At 31.6% G+C, this 21891-nt stretch overlaps 3 protein-coding genes across 3 annotated transcripts; all 3 read right to left on the bottom strand.

Annotated features, from left to right (window-relative positions):
* Positions 1-29: 29 nt before the first annotated feature.
* Positions 30-5522, bottom strand: LOC145331430 (uncharacterized). Its single transcript, XM_080176073.1, has 7 exons — positions 4596-5522; positions 3954-4007; positions 2594-3570; positions 2131-2241; positions 1702-1824; positions 751-850; positions 30-379 (listed from the first exon to the last, which is right to left on the bottom strand). The coding sequence occupies exons 1-7, from the start codon at positions 5092-5094 to the stop codon at positions 222-224; spliced, it is 2022 nt and encodes a 673-aa protein (XP_080032199.1). The 5' UTR covers positions 5095-5522; the 3' UTR covers positions 30-221.
* A 183-nt stretch (positions 5523-5705) lies between these two features.
* Positions 5706-11947, bottom strand: Pmvk (Phosphomevalonate kinase). The gene is made up of 8 exons (XM_080176075.1): positions 11806-11947; positions 11328-11405; positions 10874-10919; positions 10650-10721; positions 8670-8744; positions 7276-7332; positions 6772-6858; positions 5706-5883 (listed from the first exon to the last, which is right to left on the bottom strand). The coding sequence occupies exons 1-8, from the start codon at positions 11888-11890 to the stop codon at positions 5808-5810; spliced, it is 576 nt and encodes a 191-aa protein (XP_080032201.1). The 5' UTR covers positions 11891-11947; the 3' UTR covers positions 5706-5807.
* On the bottom strand, positions 11942-21114 carry Adsl (adenylosuccinate lyase). The gene is made up of 15 exons (XM_080176074.1): positions 20958-21114; positions 19138-19220; positions 18773-18872; positions 18018-18094; positions 17639-17686; positions 17089-17169; positions 16704-16812; positions 16318-16415; positions 15791-15861; positions 15246-15362; positions 14672-14775; positions 14172-14332; positions 13767-13850; positions 13227-13319; positions 11942-12809 (listed from the first exon to the last, which is right to left on the bottom strand). The coding sequence occupies exons 1-15, from the start codon at positions 21076-21078 to the stop codon at positions 12723-12725; spliced, it is 1434 nt and encodes a 477-aa protein (XP_080032200.1). The 5' UTR covers positions 21079-21114; the 3' UTR covers positions 11942-12722.
* Positions 21115-21891: the final 777 nt, after the last annotated feature.

The following is a 21891-nucleotide window of genomic DNA, read 5'->3' as shown; positions in this document are numbered from 1 at the left end:
TATGCAAAAATTTTCGTCTGTATTTCCAAATAGAAAAAAATCTTGACTAAAGGTTTTTAGCCAGACAGAAGAAATTAAAAATAACAAAATTCAAATAACAACTAAACGGATAGATGAAAGAAGAAATCTCTGTGGAAAACAAAAATCCAAAGTTTCAGTTAAAGATAGAGATATAATTTACCATTACGTAAATTTCTAAAATGTCATAAAGATAGAATATGCTATAACTTTAACACCAAAAAATAAAGTAAAATCATGTGTTCCTTAGACGAATTCACAACAGAAGAAACAGACAAATTTTGTTTGTCCGTCTGTCTGTCCGGTACTAGCAGTGAAGGCTTTAATGTAGGCAGATTAACAGGGGTTGGTTGAAGGATATCTGAAACAAATATCTTGAAAAATCTTTATAATTTAGATTTTAGAGCATAAAACTATAATTTATAATAAAATGTTTTAGATAATATAATTAAAAAATTGGACGTGCTTCTTTAAAAGCGAAGAATATTAGCACAAAAACAAGTTGGAGCAATAGTATTTGGAATTATATCTACTATAGGAAATTACAGTTTAAAACTGAAAAATAACGGCGGTTTAACACTAATACGTTTTTTTTATAAACAAAGAACCTACGTAATTTTCAGGTATATTATCCATTAGGTAAATAAAATTCTTTGCTTTAAATAGTTATGTTTGTTAAAACTTATATTTTAGTTCTATTTGCTTTGAAGATGACATGTTAAGATTATCTACCTGAAATACTGGAGGCTGCCATCCTGGCTCCAGGCTGGCCTCCAAGGTTTCCGGAAGATTTATTCCGAGGAATATTCTTTTTCCAGTTCTCTCCATCCAACTAAAATAGTTAATATACACCACAAACAATAAATTCAGAGAGGGAGGGTATATTGGACTGTAAATGATACTGGTATTCAAATTTTCATAAAAGTATTCTAATGCGTTTGCTTCAAACATTTGGGTACTTTTTATGAAATCTTGATTGGTTGGTTCAAACTTCCGGTATTAAAACTATTTACCTAACAAATGATATATTCTACACTCTACAGAAGTGGTCATTTTGATTAACATGTTTGGGGATGTAAATCAAATAAATATTCAATTGTCTAATCCCTTAATATCACTATTTTAAAATATATTTATGAATATTTTGGCAAATTTTAGAATATCTTTTTAGGGAAGAAATGACTAATAAGCTCCGGTTCCGAATGCGAGTCTGGCATCTAATGTTAAATTTTGAAATCTTATATCAAGACATTGTGCTCTGCCTATACCAAAAACATTGCTTCACGACCTTTATTTGTATAATAAACCCAACATAAGAAAAGATTGAAGCACAAAATCTAAAGAATAGTTATTTCTCACATCGTATTATAAACGGCTTTCCGCGGATATAGAATGTACAATTATGAGATTAAAACTAGTTTTTTTAGCCCCGAGGTGACGAAGCCTCCAAGCCGAGGTGACGAAGTCACCGGCTAAAAAAACTAGTTTTAATCTTATGATTGTACATTTCTATATTCATAGAAAGCTGGATATAATACGATGCGAGACATAGTTTTTTCGTATGGATGAGAACCGGTTCCTATCCACCGGATTCGAATGAATACGAGAAAATTTATTACCCAATCAAAGAAAGAAAAATCTACCTCTTCTGGGACAATAAACTAATAGGTCAATAATGCTTACCACAACATTTCTATCAATGTTTAATGTGTGTAGCAGGATATTATAAATATTTGCTTCATTCCAGGTAAACTCCAGAGCTGGAGCGCTGGCAGGATCTTCCACAGCTCCCCAAACTTCTGCATCCTGAAACAGAAAAATTATTATTAACAAACATGTTGCTACCTAATTGAATTTTAGGTAATAGGTAAAATTCAGCCAATATGGCAATAAACATCAAAAAAATTGGTATATGAGAGAAATATAACATACCAGTCAAAAAAATAATTTCAAAGGCGAAATGTACCTAATGTTTTTTTTAAAACTATTGTCCACAACAAAAGTAACAGGCCTCTAGGAGCACTTAATATAAAAAAACCTACCTAACTACCTTAATATAAAAAAAACTACCTAACAACAAAGTCATTTTAAATATGAAAAAACAAAAAATACCTGAAAAACTATCTCATTTAATGAGGAAGCAGTATCTTCAGTTTCATTTGCATTAATTTCACTTGTGACAACAAACACTGATTGCACTAACTGCTCCAAGGAAGCATCAACCTAGACAAATCATTGGGTTATTCTAGAAAATTAACAACAGTTCTAGGGAAGTTCTACAAAGTACAATAAAATCTATCTAGGTACTTTTTCTGTTCAATAATAAGTAATAACAAATGAATTTAAAAGCAAATGTACTGATGAACTTTCAAAATATCAAGTTTCAAAAACCCTTCTCTTCTTATGGATTTAATTAGAAATGCGCCTTTTTTCATGAATTAAAGCTAACTAGTTCAATTTCTAGTCCAAAAATACCTCCCTTTTCTAAATATAACTTCTTAGCTGCTATGACAAAAATAGGCATCTTACTTTTTTTAAAATTAGGATTAGTAACCTCAAAATTAAAACTACCCACCTTTCTTAAAATATCCTCCAAAACATGATAAGAATCTTGCTCAGTATTTTCAATTGCATTAGCACCAACTGTTGCCAAATTAGTAGCAGATTCAAAATCATCAAAATCGTCAAAATCATCATCTATATCTCCATTAGGAGGCTCTACTTTCCCAGTTTCTTCAAAGTTACCCCAATCATCACTACCAGTTTGCATCGCATTGTTCTCTTCATTAGAATTACCACCCCCAAAGCTAGCGAAGAAATCTTGACTTGTGTCAGCTATTGGTTTGATTTCTTCTGTGTCACTAAAAGAAAAGTCATCATTGTTTTCATTCTCATTAACAACTTTTAAATCATTTATTTCTGATGGTTCCATTTCTTTCTCATGATCATCTTCTTGCAAATCATCTTTGTCATCAGAATCTATTTGATCCTTTTGATGTTCAACTTCACTTGGAATTTCACTGATACCTTCAATCTCATTATCTGAATCAAATTTTAAATCTTCAATACTTTGTTCTTCATTCATTTCATGTTTTAGGTCATCTTCTTGAAAAGAGTCCATTGTAGGACTTTCAACTCTCCCTTCAGATTCATCTATTTGCATTTCTGTATTAGCTTGATCAAAGGTTTCATTTTCAACTTCAGATTTGCTTTCAATATCATGAATCTCAATAGTATCTTGGATCAAAGTACTAGGAGCATTTGTTTCTATAGAAAGATTAACATCTTCTTTTACAATACTTTCCACATCAATGGGTTTTAATGTTGCAATATTAGAATCATTTTTAGATATGTCAGTTTCTTGAGCATTTATATCTTGAACTTTATTGTCATCTATTTTATGGCTAAAATTTAAAATATCTTCTTTACCAGTTTCTGGTTTAGCTTGTGTCAAATTGGATAGAAAATTAGAATGTTTTTCACTCTCCTCTTTAATTTCTAGAAGCTCTCTGGGTTTCATATGAAGGATTTCATCAAACTTTAGATTTTCTTCTAAAATAAGAAGAGCAGTGAAAAAAATGCTATATTTCATTAAAGCCAAGCTTAAACAAACAAATAAAACAATATCAGAGCAGTTTTACATTTATGAACTACATTTGCATAAAATGCAAGATTTTTAAGCGTACAAGGCATTTGACAAGTAATCATAAAATGCACTATTTTGAAAATATATGTAATTATTACACAAGGAATCACCACTTTAAAAATCAAACCAACACGATCTAGTATCATAGTATGTCAAAACTCAAAATTGTTTTAAATAAAAAGAAATACCTATGTTTAAATATTGTTTCCTACACATTTAAGATTGAACCAAATTGCTTAAAGAATCTTCTAATTCATACCTAATGTATTACATAATTTTAAAAGTTTACCTTCAATATCAATTGTAGGTTCAAAATCCTCAAATAAATTGTCTCTGATACTATCTAAGATAGAAAAATTGGGAAAATAATGGGTTCATTCAAGATTTTAGGTAGGTATTAAATTCTTAATAATGGATGAAAAACCTTGTCTCAAAAAAGATAATAACATAAATTAAAATAAATAGTACAGTACAGCTATTGGCTGATAAAATTTAAATCGTGAAACATGATGTGTCAGTTTATTAGAAAAAAGTAAATGCCAAAGTTTTTTTTGTTTACATAAATGAAAATTACACATTGTTCATGACTGCATATTCATAATGGACATAAGGGGATGGATATTATTCTCTTTCAAAGAAGCTGCGCTAATAAAATACATTAATTCTTTCAGGGATGGAGGGAACATAACACTGGTACCAAAAGTTAAATAAATATGTTATGTTATTCATTGTTTCAATAACTTTAAGCACCTTTAATTTATTTTGTGTCCAAACTTTATACCAAATAATTCTAATTTACAGAAGAGGTTGTTTTGCTTGTCAATATTAGGATGAATACCGATTCATCTTCACTGTCTTATCCATTAAGATCCCTGAGTCTTAAGCATAATTATCACTTTGATATATTTCCCAAAAAAGCAAGTTTATTTACCTTTAGTAGGTGATAGTTCACCAAAAGAAGGTGGCGAAAAATGCAACGGCGGGGTTACTTTGGTTGGAGAAAAATCGCCCAATGGCGGGGGTGAAAAATCATCCATAGGCGGTGGAGAAAATTCTTTAACAGGCGAAAAATCATCAAATGGCGGTGGGGAAAACTGTTTGGTGGGTGAAAAATCGTCCAACGGAGGGGGTGAAAAAGAGGGGCCCTCGTCAGGGGAAAATTTATCCATAGGTGGGGGCGAGGTTGATAAAGGGGGAGGGGCAGATTTGTCCTCCATAGGAGGCGGACTATACATTTTTTCACTCTGAAAATACATCAAATAAAAAATATAAAACTTAACAAAATTACTTTCCTTGAAGTGGTTTCTAATAACTTTTTCAGTAATAGAGAGCATATAAAAATAGAGTATTAATATATAAACGTATAAAATGTATAAAAATAACAATAATATATAAATTAAAACAATTTCATAACTTTGGCTTATAAACATAATACTGGTAAAACTATTCTAATAAGTAGGCACAAATAACAAAAACTGGTAGTCATTAAACAATATTCATCTAAAGGTGATACAAAAATAAAACATATAAAATAAAATCTCATTGAAACAAAGTTAGAGGAACAATAGTTTTTTTTTAAAAGTTAACAACTATCAATCAAAAAAAAAATAACTATAAAAAAAACTAATATGTAGTACCTATTATTTTAAAATAATCATAACAGGATTTAGTAGAGCAGTTAAGATCATAAAAACTGGCTTAAACAAAAAGAGATTGATAATAGTTGCTTCTCGCATCGCATTATAAACAGCTTTCCGCGGATATGTACAAACAGTTTTAATTGTACATTTTTATATTCGTAGAAAACTGGATATGATACGAGGCTAGGAATATTTTTTCGTATGGCTGTGAACCGGTTCTAATCCAGCGGATATTAATCGACTTCAAAGCTATACTGGAAAAAATATTTCATTTTTTAACATTACATGTTCCTGTATTACTTTATAAAATAATTTATTTCTGATATCTTGCATTGATTTAAAAATGCATTGATTTGGTTCTATAAAATCAGAAAAATTTACAAAATTGTTTTGTTCAAGAATCAACAGGTATCAAAATACAATTTTAGGCATTTATCAATAGAAATGAAGCGATCTATTATATTTGTATTTTTAATTTCATTTTGAATCCTTGTATTTTTAGTTTAAATGTATTTTTGAACTAAATCCAGCAATGGTTGGGTTAGCTGTTCTCCACTTAAATCTCCGCTGTTTTCTATTCTAAATTCAAAAACAAATTAATTTCGTCTATTTAGTTTTGAATAGGTAATCAGAAAGAAGTCTTCTTGTTAAATTCTTTGTAATTGAGAAAATTAATTTTAAAGAAAAATACTTGGGGATATATTAAAAATTTGATTTGTTTTATCTGAATTAGAATTATTCGTCGTATATTTGGACGTGGAGCCCATATCAAAAACATTTCTATGTACCTATTCCTTTGTTGTATCACATTTCAATACATTCAGATTAAAGCAGATTGGGACAAAATAATGGCGTGCTCATGGTTTTTCCAGTGGGGGTTTGCTTTACTTCGAAAATTTTGAAACCCCCCTTTAAACAAAAATAGATGGGGGTGTGAGATTAGGGGTGTAATAAAGTTTTAGGGAGTGTATCAGTTGGGTGTAGTCCTTTGTCAAAGGGGGTATAGAGGGGTTGACACCTAATGCTAATGTCGTATGGGTGAGTTGCACCTGGACTGAACAGTCAACTTGTCAACTCAAGGCCAGACTCTTGGTCCTTCACCTCATACCCGTGGTACAGTACATTACAGACAACCAACTCTCTGTGATGCACGACCTTTGTCTGAGAAGTCCTAACTGTGCATGGTAACGAGTTGCGCCTGTTTTGGGCCAAGGCATTCCCCCCACTCTAACTATTTACGTCGCGCATCTGACATAGTAGCAGTGGGAACCATTTTTAACGTCTTTAGTTATGACGCGGTGTCGGACCGAGATTCGAACCTAACACCTTCCCGACGACGAGCGGATGCGCTACGTGTTGAGCCACGGTCGCGGGTTGACACCTAAAAGGGGTTAATCCACACTCCTCAATTTTGCTTGGGGGGTGGACACACCCCTTCTGCACTCCTCTTAACAAAAAAAAAACTACCTATAATCCCACTCAGTGACAGAGTCCAATCCACATTCTGTTTCTTTATCGTCCACACCTTCTGTAAACTCCCATCCTCTCAATTTTCTAAAATAATTTTTTTTTTAAATACCTATGCTGCTGATGCTATTCATGTCTTCACATAAAAATAACAAAATGTCGCTGTCTGTAGCCAAGGATCTAGAAAACCGGTAAACCGGTATGGTTTTCCTTTACAATAAAGATTCTAATAGATCATGGGAAGGATTGCAACTATTTTGACTCTTTAAGGGAGGGTAACTTCACCAACTTAAGAGATATCGCCCCAGGAAAAGAATAATCCCACAACCCCTAAAAAAATTCTTCACATTTTGTTGAAAAGCTAAAACTCAAAGTAGAGAAGTAGAGGGTTGACTTAATCCCCCCCCCCCCTCTCCCTCAATTTACCATAGGTGTATATAATGATACACTTGTACTTTAAGGTCATTAATATCAATATAAAAAATTGCTTTAAATATTACCTACCTAGATTCATCCGAGGCTAATATTCTTACAGTTTTCATTCTCTCTCCATAATTCTCTCTAAATAAAAGTATAAAATTACAAAGAATAATCTAATTTGCTATATCCCTACCTTGAAGTAGATTTGGTCAAATTTTGCTTTGATTCAAGTATTTATTTCATTCAAACAACTTTTTTGTACATCGAACAGTGGGGCAAAGACAAGTTTTAAGTTTACTTTCACAAGTCAAAGAGGGCTGGGACTTTTTGTTTTTATTTTTGGATCAGTAATATTTGACATAATATCATTTAACATAAATTCATTTCACATAAAACATTTGACATAAAATCACTTCACATAAAGGTACATTTGACATAAAAACATTTGCCATAAAGGTACATTTGCCATAAAGGTACACTTCACATAAAAACGTTTCACATAAAGGTACATTTGACATAAAGGTACATATGATATAAAGGTACATTTGACAAAAAGGTACGTTTGACATAAAGGTACACTTGACATAAAGGTACATTTGACATAAAGGTAGACTTGGCATAAAACGTTTCACATAAAGATACATTTCAAAGTCTACCCGAGGTTGTCATTTTTTTCCCCGAGCATGGCAACCGGTGAACAGAATCTCAGTTCTGCACCACAAGCCTCGCACGACTGAAGTTCCCATGTCTATACAGTCATATTTATATGAAAATATTTTTAGAAGATTTTTGAATTTTTTTTTGAAGATTTTCCATTTTTTTTAAAGATTTTAGAAATTTTTATTTATTATTAAAAGAAAATCTTCAAAAAAAATTCAAAAATCTTTTAAAATATTTTCATATAAATATGACTGTATAGAGATGGGAACTTCAGTCGTGCGAGGCTTGTGGTGCAGAACTGAGATTCTGTTCACCGGTTGCCATGCTCGGGGTACCTTTATGTGAAATGTACCTTTATGTCAAGTGTACCTTTATGTGAAATGTACCTTTATTTCAAGTGTACCTTTATGTGAAATGTACCTTTATTTCAAGTGTACCTTTATGTGAAATGTACCTTTATGTGAAATGTACCTTTATGTCAAGTGTACCTTTATATGAAATGTATCTTTATGCCAAATGTACTTTTATGCCAAATGAGTTTATGTGAAACGTTTTTATGTAAAGTGTACCTTTATGTGAAATGAGTTTATGTCAAATGATACTTTATGTCAAATGTTTTATGTGAAATGAATTTATGTCAAATGATATTATGTCAAATATTACTGATCCTTATTTTTTGTCCCAGGAGGGCGCACTACCATTCGTATGTATGTGCTTAGAAACTTGAAAATATTTCGATGAGTTAAGCAAATCACATTTTCTTAACTGGACAATCCAACAAATAAGACTCAAAGAGTTTCTTTGCTGATACTGATTACCTGAAAAATCTAAGGTCTGTCAATCTTCTTGCATCACTGATAATCCAGATAGGGTATCTTTCAGCTTCATATTTACTACAGTTATCGTTACATTTACATGGTTGAACAGAACATATAATAAATTTACATATTATCAGGGATAAGGGATGGGAAACGTAAGAAAATATTATTCCAGGCCTATTTTCCAACTAGGCCTAAAAAACTAGTTTCGGGATGACGCAGTAGTTAGATTTGAAAACTATGAACAATGATGAAATAGCTATTATATGAATGCAAAGAAAAAAAGTATAGAATATAATTCAGGTAGTTGATTCCACCTATCATAAAATATAATAAAAACTTTTCAAAGAACCAATATGTTAGTGGCTTTAAGTAGAATCCCGTTAAGATGGCCATTACTTTTTGAGATGGTTAAATCTGATTTATTTTCAAACATTTTAAGGGGGGATCTACTTCACCCCAAAATTTGTATATAGAAATAAACACCGCTTTAGCCCCCCAGCTTTAATAAATAAATTAAGTAGAATTGAATAAGTACATGGGTAACATTCTATTAACTAATTGTTCCATAGCATACATATAAATTAAGAATTTTTTTAAAAATTTATTTTACGTTAAAATTAATAGAAAAGTTCAATTAAGTGTGCAATAATTTTTACCAAAATTATTGAATATTTATTTTAACAAAACACAGTACACTTTTATTTACATATTGAACTAGTTTTGTATTTGTAATCATGTAGATGGGTTATCAATTCCACATGAAATGTAACTTTTAAATTGTCTAAAGACATGAGTTTTTCACATTGTTCCAAAGTATAAAATGTTGAATCCTACTCAGTCTTCAAAAAACGATCTCTCAATTTATGTTTTGCTATATGGACATTTATTAATGTGTAGATTTAATAATAAGTTGATGTGATTGAACGTCATATATATTGTTGTCATTCTGATAGCAGAAAATTTCCATTGTTGTCTTTCTAATAGCAGAAATTTATGTTTGCTTGAATTAATTTAGCCAATAATGAACTGGGGGACGCGTTTGTTATTAATTAATTGGTTAATGCTAAAAGCAAGTTTCAGGCTATTGGATATTGGCCTACAGCCAATGAGGAACTGGAGGAAATGAGTTGATTTTATAGGCAAAAAAGAAAATTTGCCCCATCACTTTTAAAAGGAGGCTGAGACCTAATTTTCGGTCAGGTTTCCCATCCCTTATCCCTGCATATTATAAACCAGGGTTTCGGATCCGCATTGATTTTTTGTGGATCCGGATTCGGATCCTCCAAATTTGGTCAGTGCAGATCCGGATCCGGATCCTTGACAATAAAAATAAAATCACCAAACTTTTCAAAAATATTTATTCTTTAATTCGAAGTCAAAAATACTTTTAATTTTCAAGTCTGACCCTAAACCTTAAAGATTGGCTCTCATCAAGAGAATGTCTGAGATTTCATATAAATTTAGGTAGATTTTTCCATTTTTTCCGTATTTTTTTTTGAGTCCAAGGATCCGGATCCGGATCCTTGGACTCGAAAATATGCGGATCCTTGCCGGATCCTTGCGGATCCGGATCCGAAACCCTGTTATAAACACCCCTGTAATAAAAGATTTATGTCCTGATTCTATCCATATAACTAGCGGCTGCGCCCCCTCCAGGCCTCTAGGGGCACTTGGAGGTGTGTTGATTTCGATAACCCGATTTCTTATTTTGGAATTAAAAAGAATTGGAATGCACTTTTTTTGAGGGGGCGATGATGATTTTTTCAAGGGAAAAATTCACTTGGGAGGGTGATAATACCCTCCCCCAAAATGGTTATAAACCTTCCTAGGACCTTTGAAAATCTACTCTGAAAAGAAGAATCATATCGGTTCTGTGATTAGAGAGATCCTTCGGTACAGACAGACGACCCTGGTACTATCACATAAGGATATGATTTAATAAAATTTATTTTGTTTGGTTTGTATGTAATGAAATGCCTAATAGCAGCTTTACAGAAGTAGGTATAATCTTCATTTCTTATTGCCTCTGACCATCGCAACATATCTAATCTAAAAATAATCAGTTTTGGAAAACTTTCAGGCGGTTACGGTAAATCCAAATTGTTGTGGGCTTAATAAAAGGCAGCTGATTTTTTTAATGAAAGTATAGAGAAAAAAAATCTTCCAAGTGAGAAGGGAAAAAATCTATGAATCATACCTACCTATATTTTTCTTTGTAGTCACTAGCAGATAATAATTTCTCATAATCTAAATAATGTAAGATAATTAATACCTAACAAAAAAAGAAACAATATTATCAGAAAATAATTTTATTAAAAAATTAAGTATAAGTATCGATTGTTTCTTTGTTTCATAGTACCGCATCCCTAACATCTAAAGTTGAGAATGTAGTAAACTATCCCAAAATAGTCTAAAGCCATCCTGTGAACTACATGAAGCTTTTCTAAATGAAAAACTAAATCGGTTCCGTTGTTATCGATATCAAACAAAATCCTTTTCACTTCATTATACTTCAAATGAATGTAAATAACAAGACTTTTAAAAAATAGATGTACATTCGGGGAAAAGCTAAGGTAATAAAAATGTGCAATACTAAGAACAAACAGACAAAGTAAAATCTAAATTAGCTGTGTAACTAGAAATCTAAATCTTTACCTAAACCATTGTCTTTAGCATAACATTCTTTCAGAGGTCCAGATAATCGAATTATCACACTTCTATCTCCTATCCGTTCTAAAACAAAACAAGGATAACAACATACCTATGAGCGAAGCTTTACAAATAAGTTAGAAATTACAAACAAACGAACATCAACAAATCATTTAATAATACTTACTTACATTTTACGACTTGATCATAGAGATGCTTCGCTTATAACATTATACCTAATGGTCTTGGGAATCCATATTCCAATAATCAAGTAAATAAGATGATGATATTTTATAAAATATAGTGTTTTTTTTTAAATACTAAATGACCAAGTTTAAAATAGACATAAGGACTTTATGGTATTGTTTCATTCAGACTTTTCCTAAATATAGAAAAGCTTCGCATTTAATGGTTCTTTCTAAATAGCAATAGATGACTTAGTCCTTTCTGCCCCGCTGTTACAATAAAATGATATTCCTATTACCTTTTAAAATATCTGTAACAAAATCTTTCCCAGATTTTCTTTTTCCACTGAACACCAAAACCAGTTTTGGATTTTCTTCCGACATTTTTATACTCAATCTCAATCTTTAATCTTTTTTAAAATTTTTAATGGTATGTTTTCTGAAAGTACATCTAACAATGAGTTTTAAATGAAAGTGTTTACATAAAAATTAAATACTATTTATATTCTTTTTAAAAAATTTTTAACATAATAGGTATCATTACATATATTTTTTCATAATTGGCCTAGCTGCTTTTATTGAGATAAAATAAATAAAATCAGAATATGTAAGAAAGTTATAATAATAATTAAAATTAAGTAACAGATCTATAGTAGCTTTGGTTATGATTGTTTAATACCGAAAATATTATTAGAGAATTTTAAAAAATATCTTAGACAAGTTTTCTGAAGAAAAAATAGTAGGTATAATAAGCATAAAATGGAATCAATTTATCATAAAAAATAACAATTGAATAGTAAGAAAACAAAAATTATTGTGCTAGTTTTGTAATATTTTTAAACAATAGATTAACACTAATTACTTTTCAAAACCTTGTCTCTGTATATAATTTTTAATCTAAGCTCATGATTAAGCTCTAATGACTACAATCTAATTCTAGGACTACAGTAAAAAAATAAACTAGGAAATATATCATTTTCATTTTTTAGTAAATGTTGGTGAAAAATTACAAATGATATGATGATTCTTAATCTAAGAGAAAATAATATGATTTCCTTGAGTTAAGGCACCAGTATTAAGTTTGGAAAGAAAATTAATTAAAGATTTAAGTAGAAATAGTTTTGATGTTGAAATTTCAAATAATTCACATTTGAAGCTCGATTAAGCGGCTTAATAAAACAGCTGTTGCATGGTTTAAACATCTGCCAGGTAAGAATTAAACTGCCAGAGCGACAGATCCTTCCAGCTGACCCTTGTATGGCTCCAGTATGGGATACACCTCTCCAGTCAAGAATTCTTCAACCTTAATGGTTTCACATTAAGTCACAATTGAGCAGTAAAAACTATTTTGTTCTGATGCATATTGAGACGAAACAACACCATGAAAACTGCCATGAAAATCCACTCCCTCCCCATTACTTTAGAAATAAATTGAAAATAAATGAGAAATTTCTTTCCTATGCCTCATATTTCATTTGTATTCTATGCTTGAAAGGAACTCAACAAAAAATTTGTTACTACAGCTTCTTTTATGAGGTACAACATGGAACTGCTGCTCTCGCCAAATAAAAACGCCGTTTCCCGCCGAATTTGTTTATGCTTTACCTCGCCAAATTAGATAATTTTTTAATCATTTGGTTTTTAAAAAAGTTACTTTTTCGCCCACTACTCTTCCGAACCCGCAACCCCTTTGAAATAATTCTAGAATATAAAATGTTACCTGTTGAGGAGCCCTGCCCACGAATGTTGCGGGGTCCATCAGTTTATCCAGTTCAGCATGGATAGGAGCAAAATAAGGGTTGGCCTTGATCCTGCGGTTTTAATGTTTATACAAATTTCATCTTTATCTGGCTGTCTTAACTGTAATTGGTAAGGAGTTAGGAAAGTTAGAAAATTCCTTGGGAAACCTATCAACAAATATGGCTGTTCTACTTTTTGGAAGTCTTTAGTATAATTAATATTATCATGTAGTGATGGATATGACAATGGGCAAAAAATAGATTTATATGAAACCACAATGATCTTCAACTGTATTACCCTTCTGTAGATTAAAATCATTAGCTAAAAAATTGGGACTTGCTACTTTGTACTCACCAATAAAGATCAAACAAAAGTAGGCAAAGTTTTAAGCCTTTTAATAAGAGAACGTGATAAATAACTTTGGTTACCAATATATTTTTACGTTCACGTTCCCTTCCGTTCAAACAATTTTTTATTTGCAAAGAAAACTTACATATCAATCATTTTAATAAACATTCCTTTCAATGAGATCATTGTCCATTCCCTCCATTTTAACTTTATCACCAGCTTGATGAGAGAGAACTCTAATCTGTTCATGACACTCCTTATATAGATAGAAAGATTTATAGTGTATTGTGTATATGGATGGATGGAAGGATAGATAGCCTAGCCACTCTCCGATTAGTTCTGAACACTTTTGATAGGTAGAAAGATTAATATATAGATAGATAGTCTGATGTCAAAGCACTCTAATTTCTTCATTGTACTCCTGTTATAAATAGATCCATATGTGGATGTATAGATAGAAGGATTGATAATTTTAATATAAACATTTAAACCTTTTACTGCAAACCATTGCTAATAAAAAAAGGCAATATAATGCCAATAAACATGCAGTAATCAGATGATTAATAATAGTACATACCTGTCTATCCCCGCCGGCCTTAACCATAGCCATGATGAAATTCTCAGTTGCCATGAATGGCAACTCGTTGGCAATATGGCGGCCAATAACTTTAGGATAAACAACCATTCCCTCGGTCACATTCTGCAGGGTTTGCAAAACGGCATCAGCTGTTAGGAATCCTTAATAAATAAAAGGTAAGTAAAATAGTTATCTTTGGTAAATAGTTAACATTTGATAGGTGTGTGGATTGCAGACTAGGTATTTATCCTTCGTTGTCAATTTCACCTTTTATTGACAAATAAAAGTATGAAAGACTATGAAATACACTCAAAATCAAATTATTCTATAATTTCTAAACTTCAAAAATTGAAACTTGACAAATCTAAGATAACTTGATTTTAAACTCTGTTTGTTAATGTGTTTCTGTACTTACTTAATCTCTTACTTGTATACGATTATGTGTATTAATCAACTAACACATAATAATTGTAGAACTACTATGCTACAAAAATTCCAACCTTCGGCTAAAGTGATTCTTCTATTTGCTGAATCATCCAGAGTTCTTTCCATCCACTGAACAGCGGCTGTATTCAGAGGGGATTGCACCAGAGAAATTAGATGCCTACAATTACAAGGTATTTAAATTATAAGTGTTTTTTTATAGCTCAAAAAATAACCTTAATCCTGTCAATGACTATACAAAGCTTATATCTGTAAATCTTAAAATACCTAGGTACTATATATGAACGCCATAAACAAAAAAATCTTAAAAAGCCACAGAAAATAAACTTTTGTGAACAACTTTTAAAACAAGAATGAGAATTTGTTTAAATTGAGAGTAGATTATTTTGAAAAAATCACAAAATCTTTCACCCGTATTTTCAATGATATTTTGTACTGACAGAACGACAAAAAATTCTATCTTAAACAGTAGTCGAGAAAATCATATTTCCCCACAGTGTTATGCACTGTCGGACGGGAAGACAAAATGAATTATAGAGTAGCTTCACTACTAAAAAGTAGGTAAAAGGCCAATAACTGTAAAGCTTGCAATCAATCAATCAAGTCTTAATAAACAGATGATTGGGTTACCTGGCCAGAGAACAGATTCTTTCACATCTCATAGGATTCCTTTTATATGCCATGGCACTGGATCCAATCTGGGTTGACTCAAATGGCTCCTCAATCTCTTTTCTGCTGGCTAACAATCTAAATTAATCATTGAAAATACCAAATATTTCAAGGATAATTAAAAGAAAATTGGAGAAGTGAAAGGACAATTTGAAGTCCCTAGGGTCCAGCGGTGAAACACATTATGGGAAGGAATAGAAGTAAAAACTTTGAATGTCTTCAGAGCATTTGGAAAGAAATAAAGGGACTTAGTATACTGTAATAACCTTCATAAAATTAGTAGACTGACATAAAAAGCTTAAAAGCTGCAAATCGAAAAGCCATATAATTGAAATAGTAAAATAAAATGTTTTTGAGCCAGAAATACAACATTTTATATTTGCAATAGACATTCTTATACCTTAAGTAATAATGTTGATAAAGAAAAAGGTGAGCAACTCATGTCACGCGATTGATATAGCAGCAGTGCAGTAGGTATGTATTACACTTTAAAAAAACATAAATACCTAATATCAGTAGCAATCTTATGAGCAGTGGCTCCAAGGCTGCTCAGACGACAAATAACATCAGCATCTACCTACAAATTAAAATTGTATAACAAAAACAAAATTGTTTATTAATGAATTGTGACATAGATTGGGTTTTTCTTAGTAAATGGGGCCAAAAATTATTTTAATGTAATACCTAAACATATTTCAGATACAAAATATTGAAACTTATTTTAAGTTTATGAACAAGTAATTTAAGGGAGTTATCTTTTATAGGGGGCGATTTCAATTGGAAGGGTGGTGGTATTATGCCCAAAAATAAATATAAGAAGCTACACTGTGAAGGAGAACTATATGGGTTCAAAGGTTATCAAGATCCTTCGGTACACACACACAGACAGACACAGATCCTGTTACTGTTATCCAGGGATTAACATGTCTTATATTTCATAAATAATAACTAAACTATCACAAAGTATCTATGATTCTTTTTTTAAAATATGATTTGTAGTAAAAGCCGTTTATAGCAGTAAATAGGCAATTACCTTACGGGTATATGTTTGTCCAGTGACAGCATATGACCGCTGAAATCCAGCCTTTGCGGTCACCTTAGCATCCAACTGCTTCACCTTATCATGTTCGCCTAAAAAATATGTATAAAAAAATACTAATTTCAGCCTAATATTTACAAATCTGAATTTTTTTATATTATTATCTTTATTAGCCTACCTATCAAATAATAGACCGATTAATATCCGCTGGATTAGAACCAGTTCTCAGCCATACTGTAAAATCATGTATAGCATCGTAATACAGACAATCCTCCCCCCCCCCCCCCCAACCTTGAGGCTAACAAAACTTTTCTAATCTTATAATTTCCCTTTTATCAACCGCGGAAATCTGTCTTTAATACGATGCGATGAATATCTACCTTCAAAGAGCTGTAGGAAAGAAGCCTGAGTGCCAGTAGTTCCCTTTACACCTCTGAATCTCAAATTATTCCTTGTCTCTCTCAAATTCTGTTCATCCATGACAAGTTCCTAAAATAGTGGGGAAATATTGTTAAATATAAGGGTATAAATCCCCCCTCCATCCCCACCCCCCAAAAAAAAATTCTGTTGTGCTTTCCCTTCTGAAAAATCGATCGACCAAGTAGGTTATATAGAAGATACTGAATGCTCTTTGAATAGGGGTATCTTACAAAAAAAGAATCAGTCTATGTCAAATAGTCAATTATAAGCCAAGAAAATCATATTTTCCTGCAGATTCGCTACTATATAAATATGTATTGTGACAAATAAAACGAAAAATAATACCTGGATCCAAAGACAAGCTCTCTTCCCTACAGTAGTTAGTTGAGCGGGCTGCAGATGGGTAAATCCAAGGGTTGGCAAATCCTAAAAATGAGATTAATATAATCGCCCAGTAATTTCTAGACTTGTTAAGCTCGGACAATCCCGGGAACGAGTGTAGATTTATTCATTTATCAATGACATATTCCTATTTCAAGTTAAAAATAAAAATAAGTAATTCTTTTTTCCTACTGAAGTCAAAGAAGGTTTGTCTTATTATCTGTATATATGTCCCCTAATATCTCGTAAATAGCTGAATCGCTTGTTAAAGGGCAGTTGGGTAGTATAGTAATATTCCAAGGCAAGTAAGGCTTTTCAGAGAAAGGTAGATAGGTCACTGGAAAAAACTTTTTTTGGCCTAAAATCTTTTTCTTCTTTTTAAACAACAAGGATGACAATTTGACAACATCCTTGAAAGTGAAGCGAAGCCTAACAAATTAGAAATCAAATAGGCTATAGGAGCAAAACAACAGTAAAAATGTAGATACACTAACAAATGACTAGACTCACTAACCTTGTATTGGTCAGCAAATTTAGCAAGACGACTAATACAGCGAGCAACCTAAAATTAAAAACAAACAAACCACCTTTAAAGAAAAATAAACATAAAATTAAGTTAAGATGAAAAGCATTAATAAGTAAGATTATAAATAACTGTTAAAAAATCCCTGTTTTCTTAGAATAAACAGGAACCAAATTTTTTTAATATTATGATATGACAAAGTTGATTATTTTGCTGACATATAAAGAAACTTGATGTTAAAATTGATTTCGTTGTTGTAAATCAAAACACTTTTGTGTTACATAAAATTAAGATTATATACCTACCTAGTTAGTTTTAAATATGTTTTTTTTTTAATAACAAAAAAGTTGGAATAAAAACCAAATTGTACCTTGGGAAGAAGTATATCAATACCATCTCTAAGCTGAATTAAGTCAGTGTTGTCTCCAACATAACATGATGTAGCACCTTCATAAAAAAATCATAAAATAGGAGAATTACTACAAATATCTAAAGTCTAAACATATTATTAAATCAAGAGGAGAAAATCACTGAAAGTATTGTTCAAGAAATTTTTCTGTTTCTGCAAAGACGATGCTAAATCTCATATAGGTATGACAATATAAAAAGTGGCTTTTAATAGGTTATTTTAGGTTAGGTTATATTGGGTTAGATGATTGCCCCGCAGGGTTAGGCAATAGACCCCGCAGGGGCTAGAAATATGAGGAAAGCTACTATGAAAATACGAAGAAACGCCTCTTAAAAGGATTTGCCACAAAAGAGACTAAACCCTAAAAAGTAAGTTACGAAAATCTTGAAAATTTATGGTATTTTCACTAAAACGAAAAAGTTTATCAATCCTTAACACGTGTTACAATAATGTCAACCCTTAGATTGAAAGATCTTTGTAAGCAAATCTTAACAATCATGAAAATTGGAATTAATCTTATCATTGGCCATGGCATTTTAAAAAAATATATTATTCAATTTTCACGCATCTACATTAGTAAAAAAAATAAACAGTTTTAAATTGCTTCGTCTTAACTAATATAGGGTAAAGACGGGGTAAAGACTTGGACACATAACATTCCTTGAAACTAATGTCGCCATATAGTTCTAAATAGTTTATAGAATGGGAAAGCTTACCAAGATGAATAATGGGAGCGGCCTTGGGACAGCAGGCACCAAAAGTATGGACATGGGCCATTACATCGTGGCGTAACTTTTTTTCTTCCTCTGCTGCCAACTTAAAAAGTAAAACGAGTATAAAACATTTACAAAGGCTTAGCTGTTAAATAGATTTTTTTTAAATAAAGATTTTTGTAGCCAACCACAAAAGCTAAAACTGTTTTATAATGATATTGAATGTAATACAGTAAATACCTATATGTTAGCTGTTTTACGCCATTTGAAGGTTCCATTGATCATAGCAAATCCATAAAAGCCAATATTTATAGTGTTTAAAGGAATAGAGACAAGTTGTTTGATATATAAAAAAAGCTAAAAAATACCTGAAAATCAATTTTGTCGATATTCTGTCTCATTTCATCCAACTGTTCGTCAGTGATGTTGAGACCAAGCTCTTTCTCTGATTCTAGAATATATTCATAGAATAAGGAGGAATAGAAGTGAAAACCCTAAAAATTTCTGGGAAATTAGAAGGAATTTTTGACTTGCGCAGTAAAGACAATTAGGCTAAAGTATAAATCACAATGACTACTTGGACAAATTTAGAAACATTTAATTTGTATCAAAATCTAATATATACTATTAAAATTATTTTGATCTTCATAATCTAAAATTATGTATTTTAGTGTAACTCACTTGATTTTGGAACAAATTAGTATAATTCTATGACAATAGAAGGTAATTATAAACCCATAAACTTAAATATCTGATTGAGACTATGGCCTCTAATACACACCTCTTATTGAAGTGAAGACAGCAAGAGCTGCTTGGTCGTTTTAGACAAAGTTGAAAAGTCACTTAACATCATGTTGTTTTAATTTTGGTAAGTACGATTGACCACATTTGTAATTTTCAAGGGTCAGTTAAATGGGTACAGCCCCTTCCTCCTTCCTCTCCCCTCCCCCCTCCCACAAGTTAATGTATGGATGTAGTTGCTATCATGTATAAATCAGCTGTTTAAAAACATACAAAAGAGCGCAACCTAGTTTTATAATGTAAATACTGAGACCAATATTTTTTGTAAATTTTCTTACATAACTATATTTTTTAAAGCTTAAAATGCACATCAAATTCATTTTTAATCCATTGTGAATAGGGAAGAGAAAGGTTGATTCTTGGCTACAAGGCTTTTAGTAAATTGTTGCAAAAGGAATTTATTTTGAATATTTTTTCTGAATAATTACTGAAATCATGTTATTTACTAACAGCCTTATAGCCGTTTTGGTCTTTCAAATGTCCCAATTTTACTTCAGGCTAGCCAGGCAGAATCTTCTACCTGGATTCTATTCTATACTTTATCTTCTTTGAATATATTTCATGTCATTATTATTTTGTAATTTGTAATTTGTAATTTGTAATTTATTTTCCTGTGCAATAACTGCTCGCCTCGTTTTATTGCACTGCAGCATTACAGGCCTAAATGACCATTAGCATCACGTTAACAAAATATGGCCCTACTTATATTAGAAATAGTGTACATATTTAATAGTAATAATTTTAAAATAAACTTAGCCTTATTAATCACAATATTCTAAGTTAGGGGCGCTTGCACTTTGTTGATGCTGGTACAAAGTGTTTGCAATATTTAAAATAATTTATTATTATGATATTTGCATATAATATATAGACAATTGTAGGTTAGGCTTGCTGCTGCGTTGAACAGGTTGCTGTGTCCACTTTAAAGGTTCACCTTAGCCGAAAACAGGTCGGCTCTTAGAGGTCTGCTTTTACGGCAGTACCCTTCTGGGGTTCCAGGTGGGGGCTAGCTGTCCAACAAAGGTGCTGCGGTTGCAGCTGGGTATGTGTGTGTGGAGGTGTGTGTACTTCGACGTTGTCAGGCCATTCATTAAAAGCGAAGAATTGTCAAAGAGGCGAATATCATAATCTAATTGCATCGTATAATATATAAAGATTTTTTATTAAAAGCAATGTTTTTGTTTCAATGGGGTCTTTTGAATTCTAATTTAAGAACTTCCTGTTATGAAAATTTAATTAATAGGCATATGGGAAAGGGTTGTCACCCCCAATCATATAAACATAAATAAAGGAAGGCCTTCACCCCCTCAAGATTCACATCCACCTTGCAAAAGCCTATACATGTCACTGATGTGAAATACTTTAGATTAGGTAAATAAATATATACCTGCAAGGAGAAGCCAAAGTTTGCGCCAGGTGGAAAATTTTTTCTGGTCGCTAAAATTGAACTGCATCTCCTTGCTGGAGTATCTGCTGTTCAGCGGAGTTTGGTAACTTGTAGTTGTCATTTTAGGATTCTGAAAATAAGGGAAAACTGCAAAGGTTCCTACTTATATCATAGTAAGCAATTGACAGACAATAAATATACTAATCAAATTATTGTAGGGGCCAAGGTATAATTATGAACAATCGAAATTTCGATTAAGTATAATAAAAGTACATCTATAATGATATTTAATATTTGATATAAAAGAAGGTGAGGAGGGGATCTACATGTAGACCTTGTTAAAGGTATTACTTAGTACAAACAAACATCCTGTAAATATCCGGCCCTGCCTGTAAAGAAAATTAAATTACTTATTTTTAGTAATATACAAACCTGTTTGAAGATTGCATGAGCGATGTTCTTGGCATTGAAATTAAATACAGACGGTAACGAGGACATAAAAATACGATATACTTATTTACTGAGAAGCTGCGCTATATATCAAATATTTTTTTGATTCTCCTAGTATCTTTTACCTCCTGCAACTAGCCCAAACCTTTCTCAAAACAATACAAAGCAACCACACCTAGTTTCAAATTTGCTTTCTAACCAGTATTTTTTGCAACCTAGCCTATAAAAATGTTACATAATCTAAAAAGTGAAAAATATGCTGAAAGTATGTTTCACAAGATAAAAACAACCATTGAGCGCATTTGCCGCGTTGTATTATATGAATGTAATAGAATTAATTTCTCTTGTTTTTTTACCCTTTAATCAAAAAAAGACTATCTCGAGTATCAGAGAGGAGGTATCAGCAAACTTTATTGAATTTCATGTTTCTAAATGAATAAAAAAATCTTTGATAAAATAATGTATATAGGAGATATATTCATGA

Source organism: Acartia tonsa, chromosome 11 (genome assembly GCF_053477335.1).
Source record: "Acartia tonsa isolate MP-2025a chromosome 11, ASM5347733v1, whole genome shotgun sequence".
Taxonomy (NCBI): domain Eukaryota; kingdom Metazoa; phylum Arthropoda; class Copepoda; order Calanoida; family Acartiidae; genus Acartia; species Acartia tonsa.
This window is presented reverse-complemented; position numbering and strand designations above follow the sequence as displayed.